This window comes from Phocoena sinus, chromosome 8 (assembly GCF_008692025.1).
Source record: "Phocoena sinus isolate mPhoSin1 chromosome 8, mPhoSin1.pri, whole genome shotgun sequence".
NCBI lineage: Eukaryota > Metazoa > Chordata > Mammalia > Artiodactyla > Phocoenidae > Phocoena > Phocoena sinus.
The window spans coordinates 103490941-103515771 of record NC_045770.1 but is presented as its reverse complement, the minus strand read 5'-3'; the positions used below and the strand labels follow the sequence as shown (position 1 = coordinate 103515771).

At 56.8% G+C, this 24831-nt stretch overlaps 3 protein-coding genes and 2 long non-coding RNA genes across 11 annotated transcripts in view; 2 read left to right on the top strand and 3 right to left on the bottom strand.

The window, feature by feature from the left end:
- The first annotated feature begins 154 nt into the window (after positions 1-154).
- Positions 155-10798, top strand: LOC116758146. The gene is made up of 3 exons (XR_004351150.1): positions 155-340; positions 5804-5877; positions 10740-10798. It is a non-coding gene; the product is annotated as an uncharacterized LOC116758146 (long non-coding RNA).
- FAM89B (family with sequence similarity 89 member B) lies at positions 1226-2872 on the bottom strand. Its single transcript, XM_032640865.1, has 2 exons — positions 2437-2872; positions 1226-2056 (listed from the first exon to the last, which is right to left on the bottom strand). The coding sequence occupies exons 1-2, from the start codon at positions 2734-2736 to the stop codon at positions 1778-1780; spliced, it is 579 nt and encodes a 192-aa protein (XP_032496756.1). The 5' UTR covers positions 2737-2872; the 3' UTR covers positions 1226-1777.
- ZNRD2 (zinc ribbon domain containing 2) lies at positions 3614-4902 on the bottom strand. The gene is made up of 4 exons (XM_032640864.1): positions 4854-4902; positions 4606-4757; positions 4389-4473; positions 3614-3992 (listed from the first exon to the last, which is right to left on the bottom strand). The coding sequence occupies exons 1-4, from the start codon at positions 4870-4872 to the stop codon at positions 3649-3651; spliced, it is 600 nt and encodes a 199-aa protein (XP_032496755.1). The 5' UTR covers positions 4873-4902; the 3' UTR covers positions 3614-3648.
- Positions 10799-11934: 1136 nt separating the features above from the next.
- On the bottom strand, positions 11935-13648 carry LOC116758145. Its single transcript, XR_004351149.1, has 3 exons — positions 13137-13648; positions 12604-12765; positions 11935-12431 (listed from the first exon to the last, which is right to left on the bottom strand). It is a non-coding gene; the product is annotated as an uncharacterized LOC116758145 (long non-coding RNA).
- Positions 13649-17503: 3855 nt separating this feature from the next.
- LTBP3 (latent transforming growth factor beta binding protein 3) overlaps positions 17504-24831 on the top strand; it is an 18775-nt gene continuing 11447 nt past the window's right edge. The window contains exons 1-11 of one of the 7 annotated variants that reach the window (XM_032639960.1): positions 17504-18396; positions 21264-21617; positions 21740-21942; positions 22130-22235; positions 22460-22552; positions 22727-22849; positions 23347-23505; positions 23592-23777; positions 24323-24339; positions 24416-24488; positions 24666-24755. In XM_032639960.1, the coding sequence (XP_032495851.1) occupies positions 18063-18396; positions 21264-21617; positions 21740-21942; positions 22130-22235; positions 22460-22552; positions 22727-22849; positions 23347-23505; positions 23592-23777; positions 24323-24339; positions 24416-24488; positions 24666-24755 (1738 nt within the window). In that variant the 5' untranslated portion in view covers positions 17504-18062. Of the gene's footprint in view, positions 18397-21263; positions 21618-21739; positions 21943-22129; positions 22236-22459; positions 22553-22726; positions 22850-23346; positions 23506-23591; positions 23779-24322; positions 24340-24414; positions 24489-24665; positions 24756-24831 lie in introns of all 7 variants that reach the window. The other 6 variants (XM_032639962.1, XM_032639959.1, XM_032639956.1 and 3 more) reach the window with 6 other exon arrangements.

Below are 24831 nucleotides of genomic sequence, written 5' to 3'. Positions count from 1 at the left end.
ATCCGTTATCATGGACGGGAGTGTGTGTGTTTACTCTCCCTCCCCTGGGAAGCCTGCCCCGGGGCGTTAACCGCTCTGTTCACACCTAGATTAGAGCCCTTATCGCCAGCCCGCCCGGCTGCCTGCTTGGTAAGAAGCCGCTGCAGGTGTCAGGCGCAGAGCTACAAGAACTGCCATAGAGCAGCACATCAGCCTGTTCCGTCTGCCAGTGTGAACGCTCTGCTAGGTTTGCGAATGGACAGAAGCCTGGTCCTTGATAAATACTCGGTTTGAACAGGACGTCTGATCTGCCAGGAGTGTCAGTTGAGTTGTGTCCAGGAGGCATGGGGATGAGCAGCCGGTAAGCCTAAGTGCGCAACTTTGAGGTCCTCTCCTCGTCTCTTCGTTTCAGGAAGCTGTGGGGTATTGCGCGTGTGTGTGGAAGCCTTAGCACCCACCATTCGCAAATGTTCAGGCTTCTTTGGGGGAGGGAAGGGAACCCGACACCGGGTTTAGCTCCTAGACCCAGCATCGCGGTTCTCCGTTTCCTCTGTAAGAGAAAGCCTTTTACATACAACCCTGAAGGTCCCAGGTGCTGTTGAGGTGAAGCCAGGCATAGAATGCGGGTGTTGACGCCGCTGGGAGTCTCATGCATCCAAGCCCAGAGGCTTGCCCCCATCTCCCCTCCGGGGCTTGTCTGGCCTCTGGGGAGGCCTGGAGCACTGCGACTTCACGCCCCTTCTGCCTCTGCAACTCTTTTCTCCCGCCTATAGGTCACTCATTCGTCCCAGGCCCTTCCAGGAGGCGCCCTCCCCTCTCTCGCCTAGGGCCCCTCGGCCCGGCCCGCCAGCCCAGGCCCACCCATTTCCTGTGCCGCCCCAACCCCGCCCCCACTCGGGGTGGAAAGTTTCTCTCCTCGAGAAGGGCGGCTCCTTCTCTTTCCTTCCCGTCCGGCCAGGAAAGCCCAAAGCGAGTGGGGAGGGGCGTTGAGCTCCAGGCCTCCGGCCAGAGAGGGGAAGTGACTCGCCCACACTCACACAACCAACCACGGGACCAAGCTGGGGCAGCCTGGAACGATCGGCAGATCGGCGACTCTGCCCGGGGAGCGAGGGTTCGCACCCTGGCACCGCCGAGCGTCTTCCAACTCGGGGTCTCGGGCACCACCTGCTGGCGGAGCGCGGGGCAGCACTTTATAGAATCACCGCTTATCTTCCCGCCCCTGAGCCAGGCAGTCAGAACACAACAATGCTGAGACATTTATTTATTTATCTATGCGCCCAGGAGGCTGGCCCCTAAACTTAAATATCCAGCGCGGAGCCTTGGCCCTCCCGGCCGTGGGTGGTGCAGGAATGGGTCCTGGAGAGCCCTTGTCTAGGGCCGTGGAACCCAGGGACCAGAGGTGGGATGCCCCTGAGCCAGCAGCTGCCAATAGCAGCAAAAGGTGAAGAGATAGGAGCCAGGCACTCATCTCAGTCACAGAGATGCCAAGGGGAGTGCTAGATGCTTTGGACCCCACCGCCAGACTGAAGGTCGGCCAAGCTGGAGTACACACATGTGGGAGAAGTGAAGGTCCAGTGCCATGGGCAGAGGCTGTAGCCCAGGTACCTGCCCCAGTGCCAGCTAACCCAAGACAGGAGAGAGAAGGTAGGCAGTTTCGCTCCCAAGGGGCCCAGGCCTTGCCCTCCTCCTGTGAGGTGAGGTGGTATGGGGGAAAGCAGGCACTATAGTCTGAATACTTGCTGAGGGGTGAGTTTCTGAGCCTTTTGCACGGGTACATGCCCCCTCCCACCCTAGCTCTTCAGAGGCTGATGTGGAAGGCATCCTGCAGCCACTGGTCTCGGGCATTGTGCGTCTGGGGCACAGTGAGGGGTGGCGGGTCTGGGGGCAGGCTAGCATCAGGAGGCTCGTCGTCATCAGAGAGGCCAGCATCAGGTGGGTAGGAACTGTCTGAATGCAGGGAGGATGACAGGTCCTGGCACAGGCTCAAGTCTTGGCACAGGTGCTTATAGTCCTGGATCGACTCATACAGGCCCCACAGCTGGCACAGCAGGGACATGTCCAGCTGCCGCAGGCCCACCTGCAAAAGACTGAGAGTGGGCTGAGGTTGGGGTCGAAGCCACCCCCCAAGCACAGGTTTTTGTGGACATCAGATGCCATCTACAAGCTGTGAATCTTTAGGCAAGCCACTGACCCTTATCTGCAAGATGGGGACAACATTTATCTAGCAGAATAGAATGAAATAACACTAGTAAGGCATTTAAAAATACATAGTAACTGTACCATAAACGGTAACTAATTATTGTTACCATATCCCCTCTAACCCAACCGGCTTCTGCCAATCCTCTAGACCCAGATAGCGCGCTGCCTTATGTACTCCGCCCCGCCCCAGGACCCTCAAGCTCGGCGGCGGCCCCCATCACCCCGCAACGCCCAGCTGACCGAGACAGGGCTACTCACCATCTCCTTGCGCAGCGCCGCTAGCGCCGAGTCGAGGTTAACAGGGCGACGCGGGCCGGGGGGACCCGCGGCAGTTCCCGCGTTGGCGGCGCCGGCGGCGTTACGGGGCCCGTCCGGTACGCGGGCGGCCCGGCTCAGCTCATCGTGGATGCGGCTGCGCTGGCTGTAGACGCGCTCCAGCTCCCTCCACGAGCCCCCGCTCGCGTTGAGAAGACCGCTGAGGCCGCGCGGTAACGGCGGAAGACCGGTCAGGGCGCAGCCCGCGCCGCCTGGCGCCTCGGCCGAAGGCAGCCCATTCATGGCCGGACCGGCAGAGAAGGATGCCGCCTCCTTCCCTCCAACGCTCCGCCCGGGCCGCCGCCCGCAGGCCCCGCACCCCGCGGCCCCGCCAGCCGAGCCCAGCCGCCGCCCGCAGGGAGTGCTTTGTTCCTACCCGATTCCTCCGACTCCGCCCCCTGCCCACCCCTCCGTGTGGGCAGGGCCTCTCTTAAAAGGGCAACGGCTGATGCGCCCACGTTGCCCCAGGTCGCAGAGAGCAGAGAACAGGCAATTGGCCACCAATAGAAGGGGAGCAGGAAAAAGGGGTGAGGGAAGAGGGCAAAAGCGGAGCGTGCGGTTCTTTCGCGGTTCTCCACCCCCACACACACTTTAATTATTTATTCTGCCTTATTATAACTCTCAAGGATCTTAAAAGTGGGGGGGGGGGTGGTCAGGAGACTGAGGATAAGTCCATAATTGATCCCTAATTGACTGACACCCTGTCAGTATCTGAGTACCTGGTCTGGGCCTGAGGTGGGATAGGATGATGGTGTCGGGATGCTCGGGGGAAGGAGGGGAAGCTACCAAGGGGACTGGAACCCCAAATCTCACTCAAGGGTGGGGAATGAGCACTGGATGGCTGAGGAGGTTGCAGGGTTCCTTTAGAGATCGATGCCTGTTTCTGCTTTTGAGGAGGCTGTGGCCTCCTCATCAGAACAAAAGTATCACATAGTCCTCTCCCGCCTCATCCTTTGAGTGGGGAAACTGAGCAGAAACAAGCCCAACTCATCTCTCAGGGCATCAAGGAGACCAGACTGTGAAAGCATGAGAGGCCAAAAGTAGGAAAAAGACGAGCAGAGCTGGGGCTTACATGCACACTCAGAACCAAGAAAAGAAAAAATCACACAAGAGGAACAGCTGTTTTTCTACAGGGATTTTCTCAGGAGGGGTTCTTTAGTGTCGCAGCTGCTGCAGGCTGTGCAGAGCTTCAGCACAAGCCCGGATAAGGCTACACAGCTGGATGCTAGTCTCCAGGGAGGTGCTAGAGCCCAGCTCAGCTGAGGCCCAGGTCAGTTTCTGCAGGAGAGCCTCTTGTGTGCAGACCACGACATCTGCATTTGGAGGCACAGCAGGAGGGGGCGGCCCCTGGACTGCCTTGAGCCCTGCTGCAGCTCCCTCACAGTGCTCTGGACGGGGTACTGGGGGCTGAGGGGCAGGCCGAGAGCCCAAGGGGGGCTCCGAAGCAGAGGCGAGCTGGTGCTCCCGAGCTTGGGAGAGGGCAGCCTGGGCATTCAGAGCTAAAAGAGGAAAAAGCCAGTGGAATGGTCAGGATACCTGGCTCACCTCAGCCCTGAGCCACTTCCCTACTCTTTACTGTTCTGCTCTCTCTCTAGTTGAGATGTTTTCCCTGCCCCAGTATAAGGCAATTTATCCATTTTCTTCTTTGTATCAGAGTTATTTATGCCCTTGCTTCATCTCTCTCATCAGAACTATGCCTAATAAGCTCAGACTTTCCATAATCTCTGGCACACGGTAGGTGCTTGGTGCTCTTACTGAATGAATGGTCCTTTCCAGAGCTGAAAGGAAAAAGCAACTCACCCCCGCCTCACCCACAAATACCACTGTCACCTCCCACCTACTGTTCCTGAGCCTCTCTCACCACACTTCTTCACCAAGCACACTCGACACCTCACCCGGATTATCTTTGTCCACGTCTGAGTCGAGCTCCTGGCAAGCCACGCAGTAGATTTTCCGCTGTTTGTCTTGGAGGAGGATCGTCTAGGGGCCAGAAAGCACACGGGGCAGGGGTGAGACGCCGGGCGATAGGGTCCAGAGGGGAGCGCTGGTCAAGCGCCGTGTGGCCTGGTCCGCGGCCCCATCCTGGATCCCACGTCCCGAGTCTCTCCTCACCCCGCAGTCCGCGCACGTCTCGCCCAGCATGCGGTAACCACGCAGCAGGTAGTCGCCCATGAGCCGGGAGATGCGATCCTGCCGCTCCCGCCGCGCTTGCAGCACCTTCGTCTCCGCTTCGGTCGGGGGCTCCCAGGAAAAGTCGTCGACTTCTGGGGGAAGAGAGGCACAAGGGGCCGGGGGGTCTTGCCGAAGCAGGCTGCATCCCGCAACCCGCAGCCACAAACCCCCGCAGCCCAAGTCCTCACCAGAGCCGTTCAGGGCCATGTTACCGTTGTCGCCGCTAGACTCACCGGAAGTGACGCACAAGCCGCGCGCCTTCCCCTTGGCTCCGCCCCCTCCGTGTGGGGCCGAGGATGAGGGCGGAAATGACGCTCTGTGTGCTCCGACGTCGCGATGCCCAGAGTGGGGCGTGTCTGCCGCAGACTAGACCCTGTCCCATTGGTGTGCCCCTCGGTGGGAGCCTGTGGACAAGAACTTTCGACTGGCCGGGCCTGAGGAGGGGCGTCTCCGTGATAATGCAGCCCAAAGTCGCAGGGCCCGGAAGTGGCTGCGCAGAGTCGCTCTTCCTGCCCGCCGCGGAGGGAGGGGACCGGTTGGCTTGAGAAATCTCCGCTGGCCTCCGCCTCCCCTGGAGTTTCCCTTTCCGCACTGGCAGGACCCGGGACAGGCGGGGCAGTGGCAACATCACAACACCCTTGATAACAAACGGCCCTTTACGCGTGCGTGGAGCCTCCTCGGGCCTCAGTCCTTCCCTTCTCACTTCAACTGGCAAGGCAGGCCAGGCGGCGATCGTTCTCGCTGCCTTTCAGCTTATTTCAAGACCCCTCCCCTTCTGCACGTTCGGTGTTACAGTCTGCCCACCCGCTATCTTCCCCACCCAAACGCCTGGGACTGATTCAAAGTCAGCCCCTAAGAAGACATTTTGTTTTGTTGAAGTTTGAACCCTCGAAAGGCAGCTGACCGCGGGTGGGGGGCTGGAAATCGCTGTGCTGGGCATGCGCAGTTTCGGTTCCAGCCGCAACTGAGTGATACATGCTGGAGGGTGGGGATGAGGGGTTTATTACACATGCCTGTGACCGTTATGCTCTTATTGAGTGCGTTGCTGTTAAAATTACTAGTGCTCCCTGACCATTGGCCTTGGTGGGGTTTTTTTTTTTTCCTCTTTGTTCTTTTTCCATACACCTCCTCTCTGTAGGTTTGAAGAAGCCAGGTGGAGCAGGCAGCAGTCCCCAGATGTGCAGCCTGCAGTGCCTCAAGGCAGTACACCAGGTCAGTGGAGAAGGAGCTAGGACTTAGACTCCCGTGATCTCATCGGCAATCTCCTTCTCTGACTGGCAGCACATGCTTTCAGTTTTACCTGAAGATAGAGTACCCTCCTTCTGCCCCATCTTCCTCCTACATAGACTCCCTGGAACTTACATTTTCTGACTCTTCCTGCCTCCTGCTTCCTTGGAGAGCCCTGTGCCCCACGTCACTCTGTCCATCTACCAGCAGCCTCTTGGGCAGCAGTGTACCTGACTCAGGGCCTGACACCAGGTCAGTTCTGCCAAAATGACTAGGCACTCTTGGCCTCTAGCCTATATGCACAGACCCTTCGGGTTCTTACTATCTTCAGCTCCCAGCACGCCCCACCCCCCACCGAATTCCTCGATGCACCCTTCTGTGTCATCATAATGGCCCATATCCACTCAGCAGCTTACCCTGTCTGACACCAACTAAGATCCTTACACTCATCCTCCCATTTACTCCCTTTCATTTATTCCTCATGACAACTACTCTCTTCTGGGTGGGGTTTGGGAGTGGAAAGGTAGCGCCTCACAGTCCAGGTCTGCCCCATTGTAACAACCAATGACTCATCCTGACATGCAGCAACAAAGACCCAATGCAGCCAAAAAAAGAAAAAAAAAAAGACTCATCCTGGGAGTACAGAAGTTTCCACCTCCTTTCAGGCAGTATTTACAGAGATGCACACACATATTAAACATGAATGGAGGGAAATTCATTACTGCTATGGACAAAAAAATAGATGAATCATTAGAACTTTGCTGGCTCACTTGGGAGAGGAGGGGCAGGGCATGGGATGCTTGGTAAGGAAGAATGGCAACAGCTGAGTCATCTTACAGCTCAGCCCTTTCTACAGGCTATCATGTGAATCTTATATCTATTCTGAGATGACAGTAAAAGGTCTCAGCTTTTCCCCCCTAATGGGTCTTGGCTGCTATAAGGGAGCTTTATCCCTCTTCCGGGAAATTTCCTTGAGACAAACTCCCATAGGAAACCATAGATGAGGCATTTATTACTCTTTGGGCTCCTATTGTCTTACTTTAGGCTTACAGTACTGCTACAGGTGCCCCAAAGAAATCTAGATAAATTCTTGTGATCAGCTCCACTGCCCTAGAAAACACTCCTAGCCCTTCTGTTAAAACAAGGCAAAAATGAGACATTATTATGACAGGGGGACAGAAATACCCTCTATCAAGGTAGTCTCCTTTTAATAAAAGTCACGGCTGTGCAAGTCAAGCCCAAGTCCTGACAGACATCTATAGAATGCTCCACCCAACAACAGCAGGTCATATTCTTCTCAAATATACATGCTCCAGAACAGACCATATGTTAGGCCATAAAGCAAGTCTCAATACACTTAAAAGGGGTGAAATAATACAAAGTATGTTCTCAGATCACAGTGGAATGAAATTAGCAATCAGTAAAAGAAGGAAATTTGGGAAATTCACAAATATGTGGAAATTAGACAACACCCTCTTAAATAACTAATGGGTCATAGAAGAAAACACATGGGAAATTAGAAACTGCTTGGAGATTAATGAAAACACAGCATAACAACACTTGTGAGATACAGCCAAAGCAGTGCTTAGAGGGCAATTTATAGTTGTATATTCTTATATTTAAAAGAAAAAAAAAGTCTTGATTCAGTAACCTAATCTTCCACCTTAAGAAACTAGAAAAAACAGCAAACTAAACCCAAAGCAAGCAGAAGGAAGACTAGAATAGATTAGAGAAAATCAACTCACCTACAAGTCAGTTCTTTAGAAGATCAACAAAATTGCCAAACCATTAGCAAGACTGACCAACTCAAGCCCAGGTCAGCCAAAGGGTGTGAACCTTGCCGCTCCAGCTGGAAAGCAATGTTGCTGTGGTTGCTGAGTCAAGGAGTCCCCACATGTGAGATAGATAATGTCAGGACCCTGCCGCCTAATAGAGGGCTTTGGACGGCAATGTTCTCAGCTAACTGTGGAAACAAATCGTGGCTGATCAGACTCTCTAGATCACTTATGCAGATGCCCATGCTAAAGGCCCATTCTCTGATGAGACCGACATGAATCAAGCTGTTGTTCGAGCCTGCACTGCCCAGATTGTCTCCATTTCTGCCTGGACCCATCACGATACCAGATATGGCAACATGTCCACCATCACAGAGTGGGCACAAAGTGAAGGACTCTATGCTGCCCATGCAGAAGCCACCACTCCGTGCCAGATTTGTGATCCCGGTCAAAAGTTCATCTGTTTGTCCTGTGAAGAGGCTACAGTGTATGTGGCATTGCCCCTGCCCACTCCTGAGAGATTGAATGCATGGGACCTTTGACTCCTTCCTGGGGCTATGGATGGTGTCTCACACTTTTTCAGGTTACAGTGGTACTGTTTCAGGCCAATCAGCCAACTTTGGTCACCCCATTGTGGTTCTTGAGATGAATCTGTGTAATTGTTTTTGGCTTTCTGGACCAATTGAAGTCTAACAATGGTGCACCTTTCATCTCAGGCCACTCAACAATGGGTAGATAGTCTAGGTATTTGGTGATCCTTCTATCCTCCCTGTCATCCACAAGCATGTGGTACTGTTGAGCACTGAAATAGCTCCTCAAAAATTAGCTCAAAGAGATTTCTGGCTCTCCCTCCTGGTCCACACACCTTAGTACAGCAGTTCAATAACTGAATGTGGCTGTCCCCAGGATGGGACCATCTCATCTAGGCCATGTCCTTCATAATGATTGAGATGAGAGGGGTGCGGTTTATGTAGACCAGTTTTGAAAATTTAGGGTTCCACGTTCACCATTCCTGGACATAATGCTTCTCTCTTTCCCTTAACAGCAACCCCAGGTCAGCCTGATTGGTGCAACTCCGGGAGATAGCCCAGTCGGAAAGGGCCTAGGGGATTCTCAACCACCTGGATTCTCTTATTTGACTGACACGGTCCTAGATCATGAGAACACCTGGAGTGCTTGGCACGCACACCTCTCTCTCTGAGTCCCCGAACAGTGGCCTACATGTAGAGTGGGGGACATAGTGGGCTCCTGTATGTTTTATAAAAATGTCCTTGTCCTTCTTGCACCTGACCCTTCCAGATGAAAAGTGTAAGTAGGAGGTGATTGGAAAAAAGGTGAAGTTCTAACTACTAGAATAGAACACATCGATTTTGTGACACTGGAGGGAGAATAACAACCTTGGCACTTGGGGAGGGGACACCTCAGACCCTGGGAGAAATGGGGGAAAGAAAGACACTTACAGTCTTTGTCTTTCCAAACCACCTGGAGCCTTCTTCACTGAGGACAACATCTTGGTCCAACTCGCCCAAACTATTTCAAGTGACTTAAATTTAACTGACTGCTGAGTCTGCCGTGCTCCACTAGACAGACAGTTCTGACCTGGATTTGATTGCCATTCTGCTTAACCTTACCAAGAGATTGGAAGCAGCAGCGGGTAGCCTCAGCTCCTGTACCTCCTACATAAAATACCTGTCCACAACATCACCTCCAGATACAGATCCCAGGCCCAATCCTGAAGCTATCACCACTCAATCATGCCATGGAGTAGATGAATGGCATCTGGCTGGTGGCATGGGCAAACAGGACTAACTGCCCTTAGCCAAGCCCTCCAAAAACAAGGACTAGACTTAATTATTTGGATTGGGCTGGAAGCCCTAAGGCCTATGGACTTGAAGGGAGGCACTGTCAACCTGGGCCCCCTCTAGCTGATGTAAGTCCCACTTGGGGGTGCCATGTTTTTTCCCAGAAGCACCACTAGTACCCTTGAGACTGCATGATTGACGTGGAAGTCACACATTAACTTGTCTCTCTCCAGAAAACAGAGTGACTTGAAATTTATCCTTGACTTTAGCCTACTTGCAAACTAACACATGAGCCTGCCACAGGTTCATGCATGCTGGCAGAAGATAGGAGACTCCTGGGTCAGAGAAAAAGGACCTTCTTACTCATGGCTGGAAGCATTAATCCAGGTACAGCAGATATATTGATTGCACAGACTCTAGTCTGCAAGGAAGAAGTACAGGAGAAATCCATCATCCATAGCAACCTTGGTCAGTGAACTGAGGCTCTCCTGAATGCCTTCTGGGCCAAGGTGGAAAGGTTGATGCAGAGAACTAAGGAGCGAGCCACCTGGCTTCCTAAGGTAGATATGATGCTTTATGGATTTGTTCATCTGGGAGGCATGGATGAGGTCAGTACTGCAAGTTGGCTTCATCCTGCTGCTTGTAGTTCTGTTGGTAGTAGCTTTAATTAAATGCTGTATGACACAAATTGAACAGATTTGGTCCTAGCCTCTGTCGATCAGATTTGCCAACAGAGTGGTGAACTCATGGGAAAATTCGCCCAAAGCCAAGACAGTGTAGAAATGAGGGGTGGATATTACTGTAAGACAATTCTCCAGGGATCTCTTGAGTTTCTGCGCATTTTGCAAGCAAGGCAAGTGACTGCCTTTGTCCTGGACTCTCTTCTCAAGGATGTTGGTACAGTGAATAGCCATGGAAGATGGAGACAGAATCTCCCTCCAGTGCAAAGGGCAGTCATTAGAAAAGACTTGCGTTCTTAAGTTTAGCGTCCTCTCCCATACCACAGTCCACTGTGTGCAGGAGTCTATCTAGGTCATTGGTGCCACCCCCACGGGACCTGGGGACAAGAGGACTGATGTTAATATGCTGATGATCATGCTATTTACTGTGCCATGAATAATGGTCCTTTGTCTCTGACCCAGGAATCTCCTGTCTTCTGCCAGCATGCACGAACCTGTGGTAGGCTCACTTGTGTTTGCAAGTAAGGTAAAACCTCAGACCCGGGACTTCCCTGGTGGCGCAGTGGTTAAGAATACACCTGTCAATGCAGGGGATACAGGTTCGAGCCCTGGTCCAGGAAGATCCCACATGCCGCGGAGCAACTAAGCCCCTGCGCCACAACTACTGAGCCCGTATGCCTCAACTACTGAAGCCTATGCGCCTAGAGCCTGTGCTCCGCAACAAAGAGAAGCCACTGCAATGAGAAGTCAGCGCACCGCAACGAAGAGTAGTCCCCGCTTGCTGCAACTGAGAAAGCCCGTGCACAGCAACGAAGATCCAACGCAGCCAAAATTAATTAATTAAAAAAAAAAAAAAGACTCCACACTCCTAATGCAGGGGGCCCGGGTTCGATCGCTGGTCGGGGAACTAGATCCCACATGCATGTCGCAACTAAGAGTTCCCATGCTGCAACTAAGGAGCCCACAAGCCACAACTAAGGAGCCTGCCTGCTGCAACTAAGACCTGGCGCAACCAAATAAATAAAATAAATACATAAAAAATTAAACAAAAAACCTCAGACCCATCATAGTCCTTGACAAGGGAGCAAGCACATAGAAGGTCTCAGAAGTGCTGGTGGTAAAGCCCATTCAGACCAGTAACGGTGGGTAGACTAGCTGTTTCGGAAGTGTGGGACCCTTCCCTACCCTCATGTGAACCAGCCCAACATCTGTCCCTACCTGTGGCACAGTGGATGTGTCAGTAGTTAGGCCTGTCCCTGAGTAACAGCACACCCCACGGCAGCATATTCACACACAGCTCAGTTACAGGTCCCACTTGACTGCCTCATCTGGTGGGTCAGGTTCACATGACAACGAGTGGCCTATGCTGTGTAGCCGAGGCTCTGAAAATCGTAACTGGCATTATTTTATCATCACGGCAACAGGCCTCCGGAAGGGGTCGACTTTTCTTCTTGTCTTTTACTGCAATGTGAATTGACCTGACGTTTCTGGGAAACAAGAAAGGACTAGATGATACAGTAGCAAAAATAATAATACTCGGGCTTCCCTGGTGGCGCAGTGGTTGAGAGTCCGCCTGCCGATGCAGGGGACACGGGTTCGTGCCCCGGTCCGGGAAGATCCCACATGCCGCGGAGCGGCTGTGCCCGTGAGCCATGGCCGCTGAGCCTGCGCGTCCGGAGCCTGTTGCTCCGCAACGGGAGAGGCCACAACAGTGAGAGGCCCGCGTACCGCAAAAAAAAAAAAAAAAAGAAACAGCAACAAAAAAATAATAATACTCAACTTTTGGTGTATTTTTTCTTGGGGCCGGGCACTATACTAAGAGCTTGAATTATCTCCTTTAATCCTCAGGACAAGTCTGCGAGTTATGTCTCTCAATGTGCAGATGGAGAAGCTGAAGCCTGGACAGATTAAGAGATTTAGTCACAGTCACCCTGCTGGGATGTGGCAGGGCTGTGACCCCATCTGGTCAGCGCACGTCCAGAGCTGGATTCTCACCAGTGGACTTTTCCTGGGTTCGGAAGGTGGAGACGAGGGGCAGGGCTGAAGATCCTCTCTGACTGATCAAGCATGAAGACTGGTTCATTGTGTTTTCCAATCCCATCTCTCAGTGCCCTTCATCACAGCAGGGGCACAACAGAGGGGCTCAGTGACAGTTTCCGTAAAGTGTCTTTGGAGAGACATGCTTCAGGGCAGAATGGTCCCCTCCAGGCTTCTGAAACTTCCAACCGTCATCTTTAGAACCTACAACCCTTAGAGCCATTTCTTTCTTCAGAGTCTAGAAGCTTCCCGAAGACATTCAGAACTCAGAGAGGTGACACAGAGCCTGGCGCATGGTCAGCCCTCTTTCAATGTTATTCTCCCCCTCCCCCCAGGCAGCCAGCTCCCACCCACAGCCCACTGTGGACCCCAGACCCAGATAATGATGAAAAGAGCTAACATATACTGAGGACTTACCATGTGCCCAGCATCCAACAAGGCTTCATGAATGTCAGCTCCTTTGCTTCATTGTCTAAAAATGAGGAAAGGAGGCCTAGAGGAGCTGAAGAATTTCCCCGATGCACACAGCTGGTGCGGAAGATCGAATGCCAGAAAACCACCACCGTGTTATGCTGCCTCCTGAAATGAAACTTCCCTCACGCAGGCTGCTGCTGCCTCGTCCAGCCAGTTCCCCTAAGGGGGCATTGGGAACCCTGGGTTTGGGTTCTGGCTCTGCCGTTAACCAGCCATGAAACCTTGGCCAAGTCCCTTGCCATCTCTGAGCCTCAAGAACCCCTCTGCACAAAGGAACCCTTCCCTAACATTTAAGCAGTCTGATCATTCCCCAGGGCTGGGGTCCCAGGGCTCTTCCTTGCCACATTCTAGCAAAGCCCCTCATTGCCCTCCTATCTTTAGGACATTTGTGGGACCCCGCTCATTCCTCCCTCCCAGGAGCACTGTGTAGGTTTTGGATCAGGCCGGCTTAAGTTCAATCCCCACATCTTACTCACCAGATGATGCAAGTCTAATTGTTCCGTCTTTCAGAGTTCCGTGGTCTCAGTCCATTCAGTCAATCAGCCAACTTCAGCACCCTCTGCCTGCCAGGCCCTGTACTAGGATCTGGAGGCAAGGTTGTACCTCCCTGAGAGGGCGGTGAGACGCACCGTAAGTAACCAAGCCCACAAAGAAGAATGTTTCAGGCTGTGCTGAAGACCAGCAGGAGACAAAGCGGGGATGTGACCCAAAGGGCCGGGGACGGCTGTTTTAGAGAAATGCCTTCTGGAGGCAGGACCCCAAGACATGAAGGATCAGGCCACGCCGAGGACCTTGCAGGCCCAGGTGAGCAGACAGAAGCTGCTGGACGGTTTTGTTGTTGTTGTTTTGTTTTGTTTTTAAATTAATTGTTGGAGGTTTTTTAAGCCAAGAAGGATCATGGTTGGAATTAGGTTTTTGTTGGTTTTTTAAAAATTAATTAATTTATTTATTTGGTTGCGCTGGCTCGTAGTTGCAGCAGGTGGGCTCCTTGGTTGTGGCATGTGAAATCTAGTTCCCTGAACAGGGATCGAACCCAGGCCCCCTGCATTGAGAGTGCGGAGTCTTAACCACTGCCCCACCAGAGAAGTCCCTGGAATTAAGGGGAGGTTGTTTGTTTGTTTGTTTTTATTTTTGGCTGCATTGGGTCTTTGTTGCTGCACGCAGGCCTTCTCTAGTTGCAGCGAGCGGGGTCTACCCTTCGTTGTGCTGCGCGGGTTTCTCATTGCAGTGGCTTCTCTTGCTGCGGAGCACGGGCTCTAGGTGCGCAGGCTCAGTAGTTGTGGCGCACGGGCTTAGTTGCTCCGCGGCATGTGGGATCTTCCCGGACCAGGGCTCAAACCCGTGTCCCCTGCATTGGCAGGTGGATTCTTAACCCCTGTGCCACCAGGGAGGCCCTGGAATTAGGTTTTAAGAGGTGACTCTGGCACCAGGTGGAGGAAGGACAGGGCCAGGCAGAAATGGCAGTGGGGAGACCCGTTAGGCAACAGAAGTGATCTGGACTGACCACAGAGGTCATGGTCTCCTTGGACTTGCAGGAGAACTTACATCTAGGAGGCATGCTAGTCGATTCAAGGAAGATGGGGTGGCTGGGTGTGGTGACACAGGAGATGCGGAGAGAAAAGTTGCACAGGCCATGGACACTACCTGCGTTGGACTGTCGCAGTAGCCCTGCAGATCCACTCTGCATCCTTGTCCGCCCTGCCTCATGCCTCGAGGCTCACCTTGCCTGCTGTGTTCCCTCCCCAGCACCCCCTGCCCGCAGGCTTCCTTTGGGGTTCGGCCCCTGGGGGGCCCAGCTGGACAGGAAGAGACCGGGGGTAATATTTATTTCCGCAGCTCCCTCCCCGCAGGCTGCACGAGGACAGGTCCCACCGGATTGTGCTGAAGGCCGCCGCTCCCCAGGGCAGCCCCCCTTCCGGCTCCAGCTCCGGTGGCTGCAGACTTAGGTTAATGTTCGTCACCCGCGGGAGGGTGCCCACTGCTGGGTTCCTGATGAGCTGAGGAGTTTGGCACCGACAGCAGGTAAACTCATGGAGCACTCACTGTGTGCCGCTTGCCCTCACGGCTCCCGGTGGCTCAGTCCCCTCAACAGCCCCCCAACAAGGGCTGCCTTCCCCCCATCCTACTCTCAGCAGCATCAGACAGCCTTGGCCGTGCCCTCCTCCCAAAACACTCGCTCCTCTGGGCTCTTCCTGCATCACACTCTGGGTTTTCCTCTCTGCTCCCTCCAGCTGCTCCTTCTAAGTCACTTTTGACGCTGCCTCTTCTTTCTGATCTGGGAGTCGTGACCTCCCTGGTTCGCCTTGGGCCCTCTTCTCTCCCCAGGCGAGCCCACCCTTTCCCATGGCCATAAATGCCCCTGTAGGCGGAGGACCCCAAGTCTGTGTCTCCAGGGCAGACATTCTGTTTGAGCTCCAGACCCCTGGATTGAGACATCTCCACGTGGATGACACAAGCATCTCAAACTTGGCAAGTTGCAAACAGAGCCCCACACTCTCCCCCAGGTCTCCCTCTCTTCTGCCGCCTTCCTCACCCACCCAGGGGCTCAGGCCAAACACCTGGGAGCCATTCACACCACCCGCCTCTTGTGCACCCTCCACTTTACCTAGTCTCTAGATTCCACTCCCCAAACACATCTCCACTGCGTCCAAGCCGAGTCCTCTCTTCTGGGACGATGGCATCAGCACCCCCTCTTGCTCTGATACAGCCCCATGGCAATGAAAATAAAACTCAGATTCCTCACCGTGGCCTCCCGCCTCCGCCTCCGGATGCCCTCTCTCCACCTCCCCACCCCGTTGCTCCGCTGGCCTTCTCTCAGCTCCTAGAAGAAATGAATCTCTTTCCTACCCTTCACCCCGCATGCCCCTGTGTAAATTGTCTCCTTAACACAGGCCCCTCGACTCCTCGGGCGTCCTACAGGCTCTCCCCACCGCCTGGCTGTTAACTCCTGCTCCTTCTCCAGCTCCTGGCTCAAAAGTCCCTTCGGGCTTCCCTGGTGGCACAGTGGTTGAGAGTCCGCCTGCCGATGCAGGGGACACGGGTTCGTGCCACGGTCCGGGAGGATCCCACATGCCGCGGAGCGGCTGGGCCCGTGAGCCATGGCTTCTGAGCCTGCGCGTCCGGAGCCTGTGCTCCGCAACAGGAGAGGCCACAACAGTGAGAGGCCCGCGTACCGCAAAAAAAAAAAAAAAAAAAAAAAAAAAGTCCCTTTGTCAGAAGGGCTTCCTGGACCTCCAGGTCCCACCACCTCTCTTGTTCCCAGCTCCTTCGTCGTCTCTGTTCCAGCACCGGCCTCTGTCCCAGCCTCAGCCACGTATGAATTGATTTGTCAGATGTCTGTCTCCTCTAGTACAGAAGCCCCGGCAGGGCAGAGATTCGTTCCACTTGTTAGCAGGAGCACGCGGGAGGTTCCTAGTCTGTTGAGTGAATAGATCCCCATTTTACAGGTGAGAAAACTGAGACTCAGAGAGATTAGGACTCTAACCCTGGTCTGTTTATGCTGTGTTCCAAGGGCCAGGTTCAGATGAGTATGGGGGAAAAATGACTAGAAAATGCTCAGCCCTACACGTGGCAAGTGGTGAGCACTCAGTACTACTCCCTGCCTCAGTGTGGGACCAGAGCCCCGAGGGAGTGTGCAGGCAGCCCTTACACACCCTCCCAGCCCCCCTGGGGACATGGGATTGCCCCCATCCTACCTCTGCAATACCTGTGAACAGGGTCTGAGCCCACTGAGCAATTCGGGCAGGGGTCCACCAAAGAGTCTCCCTCAGTTCCCCCAAATGAGCCCACCCTCAAAGTGAAAACCATGAGTTCCTTGCATGGTGTGCCTGGAGGCAAGTCCCTGAACCTGCTTTCCCTCAGTCAGCCTGCAGCCCCCGTTCCCCTCGGAGAGAGAGTGTCACCCTGACTTGGCTGTGTCCCACTCTGGATGCGCCCTGGTCACACCTACCCCCTGCTGAATTCTGTGAGCCAGAGACTGAATCCTGGGGTCTCCTGGCTAGGTGCCCGGGATATGGCCTGGGCCCCAGGGCACTGCAGCCCTCAAGGGCCTCCCTTCCAGACTAGCTGACGGACAGGCCTGGCTCCTCTCCAGCCCTGACCAAACTCAAGGCCCACCCCCCCCCCAGCCCCTGCCAACCCCTGCCCTGGGGCCCTGCTGTGCCCCTCCCCAGCCCTGGGGCCCTCAAGCATCACCCTCCTCCTCCCGGCTGTTAGCCTGGGAAGGGGGCCAGGCCCTGAGCTCAGACCTTGGCGATTCCAGAGTGTCTGAGGCCCAGAGCCAGCCCCACCAGCCCGGCCAGACAAGGCGAAGGGGCGGGGGCAGGGTGGGCATCAGGAAGCCATTTAGAGGGGGGTTGGCAGGGAACCTGGATTTCAAGCTTTGTTCCATCTGCTCCTTTTCTGGACCCCAAGGGCTTCTTCCTGGGACCCCGCTGGGGCCCTGGCTAAGGGGTGCCCCCTCCTCGAGTCCTCTCCTCCAGGGGGAGTGGACCAGTACTAATAAGAAGTGACTTCGGGGTGGTGAGACCCCCACATGTGCAAGGGAGGCTGCGCCAGGGCTGAGGGGCGTCGGTTCTAGCCCCACCTGCTCCCACTATCCGCGCGATCCTGGGGCAAGGCCCGTCTTCCTACCCCAGCCTCGGTTTCCCACTTTGATGCTGCCGGGCGGAGGTGGGCGCGGGCCTTCCAGCCCCGCCCGGAGGAATCCGGCGGGGCGGCCAGCGGTCCCAGGTGAGGGCTCTCTGGAGCGGGCCCAGCGCGGCGGCGGCGGCGGGTTCCGGCGGGGCGGGCATCTGGGGCGGGGACCGCCCCCCAGCCTCCACCCGCCCGCACACCCTCGCTCCCCCAGGCGGCAGCGACGACGCTTTAAACAGAAAAAAACTGTCTCCCTGGCTCGGGGCCAGCATCCCAGCCCCCCTCGCCGCCGCCGCGCCGTGCTCCAGCCAGGGAAAACAACTGCTCACTTCTCCCTGAGTCCGCCCCGCGCGCTCCCTTCTTCCCGGCGGCCGCGGGAGCCCAGCCCGGCCGGGGGAGGCGCGGAGCGGGCCGGCCGCCCGGCCTTCCTCTCCCCTCGCTCCTCCTCTCCGCTTCAACTTGCTCCGGCCTCCTCGCTCCGGCCTCAGGTTGGGGCCTCCGCAGGCCCTCGGCCCCGGCTCGTGGCTGGGCTCCTTCCCGGGGCGGTGGAAGTTTCTGGGCTCCCCGCAGTCCAGCCTCCATCTCTTTGCCTCTCACTGGGCCCGCGCCCGCGCCCGCGCCTGCTGTCCCCTCCCCGCGCGCTTCCTCCCATCCTCTCCCTCGCTGCCCTCTCTACTCCTCTCCCGGGGCTCCCGGCTTGCTGTTCCCCTCGGGCGCCGGGACCATCGCCCCTGCCCGGGCGCGCCCCCCGGGTTCTGCGGCCCCGGATGCCCGGGCCCCGTGGGGCTGCTGGCGGCCTGGCCCCTGAGATGCGTGGGGCCGGGGCGGCGGGGCTGCTGGCGCTGCTGCTGCTGCTGCTGCTGCTACTGCTGCTGGGCCCGGGCGGCGGGGCCGAGGGGGGGCCGGCGGGCGAGAGGGGCGCTGGCGGGGGCGGGGCGCTGGCCCGCGAGCGCTTCAAGGTGGTCTTTGCGCCGGTGATCTGCAAGCGGACCTGTCTCAAGGGCCAGTGTCGGGACAGTTGTCAGCAGGGCTCCAACATGACGCTCATCGGAGAGAACGGCCACAGCACCGATACGCTCACGGGCTCCGGCTTCCGCGTGGGTGAGGGCCGGGGGCATGGGCAGGGGGAGCGGGGAAGGCAGGCACCTGGACAAATGCGGGGTACATGGCAGCGTAAGCCACGTAGGCCACGTGGCCCTGGGGGTCGTGGGTTGAGAGAGCAGAGCCTGAGGGCCTGGGGCCCCAGGGGCTTCAGGGGGCTTGGGAGGCTGGAGTGCTGGGGCCAGAGTTGGGAGGGCTGCATGGAAGCCTGGACTTTACAGCTTTGGGTTGGTGTTGAGGCCTAAGGCGTGGGGTGATGCTGGGGTCCTGGATGACATAGGCCTCTAGGAAAGTGCTGGGTCCTGAGAGGGAGCCAGGGCCTGCAGCAGGGGCTTTTGAGGGATGTGAGCCGGGGGCAGGAGGTCTCAGAGGAGGGATAAGTATTCCCCCAAAAACAGTCTTGCTGGAAGAAACAGGAAAAGTCTTTAAAAACTGTCTAAAGTAGGGCCTGCCAGTGGTAGACACCTGCATTCTCTGGGAGGAGGAGCTGAGGTCAGGGCTGGGAGTGAGGGAATTAGTTACTGGCAAGGTCTTAGAGGGGAGGGGTGTTGAGGCCTAACAAGTGGGGAGCAGGCCTGGAGGTAGGGGCTGGTTTGGGTCCTCAGCCTCTCCTCTTCCTGATGCCCCATCTATGCTTCCCCCATAAATCTTAACAGCTCTGCCTCAGTCTCCCCCCAACAAGCCATGATAACTTCCCAGTTCCACCTGGAGTCCACCCCTTCCCCAACATCTCTCTGCAGAGGACCAGGCCTGGGCTCAGCTCTCCTCCCTCAGGGTCCTGTGGGCCAGCCTGGGGGAGGTGTCCCAGCAGTAATTACCCTCCTGGACAGGGTAATTAGGCCAGGCCCAGGATGGCACCAGCAAAACAGCCCCTCTTACACATTCCTATACTCATGTACCCATTCAGACCTGAGGAACCCCACAGATGTGGGGTTCTCATGAGACGTGCATGTGTGTCTGTGTGCGAGTGTGCACGTGCGTGCTTGCACGTGACACACCCACGGAGGTATGCCCGGCTTTGGAGTGGCACACTGGGATCAAGTACTTGTTTCTTTGTGTTGTCTTGGGTGCATGTCTGCAATCACTATGGGAGTGTTTATGTAAGCCTGTGTTGGTGTCAGAATGAATCTGCATGTGTGTGTGATGAGATGGCTGTGCATGTGAGTATACGTGGGCCCGGCCTCCCAAGCCCCCTGGCCATCCTGCCCAGGCTGCTGTCTCCATCCGTGCTGCCCACATCCCCCAGGCTCGGCGCCCAGGCCACAGTGGGCGGGTGTCACAGGGAGGTCACCCTCACTGCTATGGGTGACTCATTGGGAGGCAGGAAGGAGAGGATCCTGCCTCCCCCGGCCCAGGACACACCCCTTCTGCCCTGAGAGACTGGCCCCAAGAGGCCGGGCAGGATGGGCTGGGCTGGGCTGGGATGCTCTTAGCCAGGCCCCGATGGCCATGCACGTGGGCCATCCCTCTGAGGCCCTTCAGGTGTCCAGAGAGCCTCAGCCCCACCTTCCCATCCTGGGAAGTGAGGGCAAGCTATGTGGCAGGCAGGAGAGGGGCTGGACCTGGTGTGTGAGCTCAGGTCCCCAAGGCTGGATTTCAGATATGAGTGTGTGACAGAAAGACAGAGATCCCATCCTCTCACTGAGCCACTCCTTCATTCCCCTAGCACCTCCTCTGGCACCCAGAGCTGAGGCAGAGGGTGGGTAGGATCTGAGGAAAGGCTCTCTTCCTGGGGGAGGAGCTGAGCCTGGAAGGATAAGATGTGAATATGCAGAGATGGGGGACAAGGCTCTGAGGGGGCAGGAAAGGCATGATTAAAGTCAGGGAGGCAGAAGATGTGGTACATTTGTAGGGGACGGGAGATGAGTCCTGGAGCATAGGGTGCACGTGAAAAGAGCAGGGGGGGATGGGCTGAAAGAAGGTTCCTTCTGGGCCACGGAGAGCAAGGAAGCAAGCTGTGAGCAGGGGTGTGACTGTGCCAGAGCTTTGCCTGAAGCAAGTTTCTCTGGGGGCACTTGGGATGTTGACAGGCAGGGGAGTGGCAGAGGGCATGGGGAGGAGGGAAGATGGATTATGAGATATTACAGAGGCCAGAACTGGCCCGAGTGGGAGCAGGAGAGATGGAGTATCAAGGCTCAGTTATGAGTGACTGGGCAGGTGGGGATTCCCAGTGGTGGGTCAAGGCCAAGTGGAGGTGGGGAGGCAAGATGCTGATTTCTGACAGGGTCCCCCGGGTGGAGGTGCTTAAGAGCGGTCCCGGAGAGGGATAGTTCGAGTTGGCAATGGTGAGGTGTGGGCCCTGGGATGGCAAGACAAAGAGAGGGAGGGACAGCCCAGAGAGGGCTGAATCAGGGGAAGAATTTAGGGGTGAGGAGGAGGAAGCACCAGAGAGAGATTGGATTTCCAGGAAAGGCCTAAGGGAGGGAAAGTCTATTCCGTCCTCCTCCTCATCATCGTTTGCTACTACTTATTAAGGACCCACTGTGTATTGGGCATTTGTACAGGCATTGCCCCATTTAATAGACAGGCCAGTCCTACAGATGAGGACACTGAGGCACAGAGAGGGGAAGTAAGTTGCTCAGGGCCACACAGTTGGCACATGGCCTCCTAGCTAGGATTTAAGTCCAAGACTTAAGACTCCAGTGGCCCCATGGGTATAAGGATGTTGGGGGACTTACAGGGTAGTGTGTGTGTGTGTGTGTGTGTGTGTGTGTGTGTGAGATGTGTTACAAAAACCAGCTTCCCAGGGAGGACAGAACTTCCCAAGGAAGCAGGGAGGAGGGGAAGAGACAGGATGTGGGTGAGGGACTGGGCCTGGGGGCTGGGACAGGGGTCTGCCTGGGCCCTGATCCACCTTTCCTCCCCAGTGGTGTGCCCTCTGCCCTGCATGAACGGCGGCCAGTGCTCCTCCCGAAACCAGTGCCTGTGTCCCCCGGACTTCACCGGTCGCTTCTGCCAGGTGCCTGCTGGAGGAACCGGCGGGGGCACTGGCGGCTCAGGCCCTGGGCTTGGTCGCGCTGGGGCCCTGTCCACAGGCGCGCTGCCTCCCCTGGCTCCGGAAGGCGAGTCTGTGGCCAGCAAGCACGCCATCTACGCGGTCCAGGTGATCGCCGATCCGCCGGGGCCCGGGGAGGGGCCCCCTGCCCAGCATGCAGCCTTCCTGGTGCCCCTCGGGCCAGGACAGATCTCAGCGGAAGGTACCAGGCAACGGGCAGACCCCGGTAGGCCGAGGCGGGCGGGCAGTAGGGTGGCAGGTCCCGGGCGGAAGCCAGCCCTGGAGGACCGCCACACTGCCAACCTGCCCTGTGGGGCAGCCCTGAAGCCGCTGTGCCCCACCCCCCAGTGCAGGCCCCACCCCCTGTGGTGAACGTGCGTGTCCACCACCCGCCCGAGGCCTCCGTCCAGGTGCACCGCATCGAAGGGCCCAATGCCGAGGGCCCGGCCCCCTCCCAGCACCTGCTGCCGCACCCCAAGCACCCGCATCCTCGGCCACCCACCCAGAAGCCCCTGGGCCGCTGCTTCCAGGACACGCTGCCCAAGCAACCCGTGAGTGAATCCACAGTTGCCGCTGGACCGGCCCTTCAGTCTCTCAGGGCTGCCCTGTTCCAACCCACCCGGATTGCTCAAAACTGGGGGTGTCCTGCAGGTTGAGTGGAGGAGGAAAAGGGCCTCAGGAGGGAGGCCAGGTGGGGGCTGGGCACCCTGTAACCCATGTCCACACTCCTCTCCCTAGTGTGGCAGCAATCCTCTCCCCGGCCTCACCAAGCAGGAGGACTGCTGTGGAAGCATCGGCACAGCCTGGGGCCAGAGCAAGTGCCACAAGTGCCCCCAGCTGCAGTGTGAGTGCCTCGGCTCAGTGAGACCTCCCTCCCACTCCTCACAGGGTGGTTCCGCCGACACCCCTCTCAGCCCTGCAGTGGGAGACTCCAGCCCAAGCAGCCTGAGCCTCTCACTGCCCACCCAATTCCCCTCAGCGTCCCACCCTGCCTGTCTCCAGTGCCCTCCCTTCCCTCTCTGCAGGCCCCCCAAGGTCCTCTCCTGCCATGCTCTCCTCTCTCTGCAGACACAGGGGTGCAGAAGCCAGGGCCTGTACGTGGGGAGGTGGGCACTGACTGCCCCCAGGGCTACAAGAGGCTCAACAGCACACACTGCCAGGGTACAGCCAGCTGGAGATTCTGTGGGCGGGAGGGGTAGGCCCGTTGTCACTGGGGGAGGTCCTACGGTGGACAAGGGGGGCGGTGGGGCGGGGGCAGAACCCTGAGGTGCTTGGAGCAGCTTGCTGTCACCCTGTGGCCCCAGACTGGAGGGACCAAACTCTCACTTACCACAGACATCAATGAGTGCGCGATGCCAGGCATGTGTCGCCATGGTGACTGCCTCAACAACCCTGGCTCCTATCGCTGTGTCTGCCCACCTGGCCATAGCTTGGGCCCCTCCCGCACACAGTGCATTGGTGAGACTGGGGGATCCTTGGAAGTCACAAAGCATGGGTGGGAGGTTAAGCCTCCAAACAGTAAGGATCAGAGGTCACAGAAGTCAGAGTGAGGTCAAGGGTTGACTGCAGGTGAAACAAGGCCCAGAGCAGATAGGGTCAGGGATCAGTAGGTTCAGGAGTTGCATGAGATCTGGTGTTAGAGGTCGCATGGGGTCAGGGATTATATGGCGTCAAGGTCATATGAGACCATGGGCTTGATGAGTGGGAGGGATAAAGTCTAGAGCAGCTAGAATCAGGGGTCAATGGGGTCAGTGGTCACCGAAGTTTCAGGTGTTACATGAGGTCAGAATAACACAGGTTTCAGGGGTCATATGAATTCAGGGTCACGTGCGATCAGGGGCCACATGAGGATTAAGCGTTGTCTGGGCCAGAGAGGCAAGGTCTGGAGCAGACGGGAAGGGGGATGTGGGCAGTGTTCAGGCCCAGATGCCCATGCCCACCACTGGCCTCTGCAGCGGACAAGCCAGAGGAGAAGAGCCTATGTTTCCGCCTGGTCAGCCCTGAGCACCAGTGCCAGCACCCGCTGACCACGCGCCTCACCCGCCAACTCTGCTGCTGCAGTGTTGGCAAGGCCTGGGGCACCAGGTGCCAGCGCTGCCCAGCTGATGGCACTGGTGAGCCTGGGGCATTTGTGGCTGGGGGGCTGTCTGTGTGCCTATCCAGGAAATGCTCACTTCTCTGCCCCTTGCTCTGGCCGCAGCTGCCTTCAAGGAGATCTGTCCAGCTGGGAAGGGGTACCACATCCTCACCTCCCACCAGACGCTCACCATTCAGGGTGAAAGTGACTTCTCCCTTTTCCTGCACCCTGATGGGCCACCCAAGCCCCAGCAGCTCCCTGAGAGCCCCAGCCGGGCACCACCACCTGAGGACACAGAGGAAGAGAGAGGTCTGGCCTGGCCCCCCCTGTTACCTGACAGTTGCTGAACCCCTAGGTCTGACACCTTGACCCTTGATCCACGGATATGACCTGAGTCTAACCTCTAACTCCTAGTCCCAGACCAGCACTGACCCCCAGAGCTGATACTCTGACACTTAACCAATGTTGTAACTAACCCCAGAATTAACCCTAATCAACAGAATTTGACCATTTATTGCCCTCCAGATTCAATCTTCTGACTCCAGGACCCCTTTGATTTCCAGACCAGGGCACTAATGCAGCTCAAATGCTGCCCCTAGATCTGACCTTCTGACCGCTGACCCAGGGATTTGACCCTGGCTATAACCTCCCAAGCCAAGGACCTTGTCCAACCATTGCTTCACTGACCTGTGATGGAAACACTCCCTGACCTCAGGATCTAACCCCTGATGCTTGATCCAGACATGATCGTTGAACTCTTAGGGACCCTGACCACAAATACCCGAGTGCCAATCCCAGATTTGACTCCCTTCTCCCAGCCCAACACTTAATGGCCCCATCTTCTTCCCTTCTAGGGGTGAGCACAGACTCAGTGAGTATGAGAGCCCAGGTGGGAGGGGCAGGGAGGCCAAGGAGACACAGAGGGCTCATGTTGCTGTCACCCGCAGCCAGTGATCGAAGAGCAGTCCTCGCAGCAGAGCCACCCGACTGTCACCACATCTCCTGCCCGGCCCTACCCTGGTGAGCTGGGCACCATAGGAACCAGTCCTCAAGGGCTGTCACTGCCAGGGAAGTTCACAGTCTAGGCACCAGGGGGCGGTGAAGCTGGGTGTGAAGTTCCCAGCCGGTGACCTGCGGAGAGAGGGGCGGCGCTCCCAGCTTCCTTACCAGCTGACGAGCGTGCCCTGCTGCCCGCAGAGCTGATCTCCCGGCCCTCACCGCCCTGGTTCCTGCCCGACTTGCCCCCGTCCCGAAGTGCGGTAGAGATCGCCCCTACTCAGGTCACAGGTAAGACCCGCCCACCTAGGCCACGCCCGAGGTAAGCCACGCCCCTAACAGTTTTTCTCCTCCCTTACCCCCTTCA

Coding starts and splice junctions, on each gene's coding strand:
- FAM89B (XM_032640865.1), bottom strand. CDS start 2,736: ATGAATGGGCTGCCTTCGGCCGAGGCGCCAGGCGGCGCGGGCTGCGCC. Junction 2,057..2,436: donor CGGCGCTGCGCAAGGAGATG/GTGAGTAGCCCT, acceptor AGTCTTTTGCAG/GTGGGCCTGCGGCAGCTGGA.
- ZNRD2 (XM_032640864.1), bottom strand. Junction 4,474..4,605: donor AGACGTGCGCGGACTGCGGG/GTGAGGAGAGAC, acceptor TCTGGCCCCTAG/ACGATCCTCCTCCAAGACAA. Junction 3,993..4,388: donor CGTGGACAAAGATAATCCGG/GTGAGGTGTCGA, acceptor TTCCTCTTTTAG/CTCTGAATGCCCAGGCTGCC.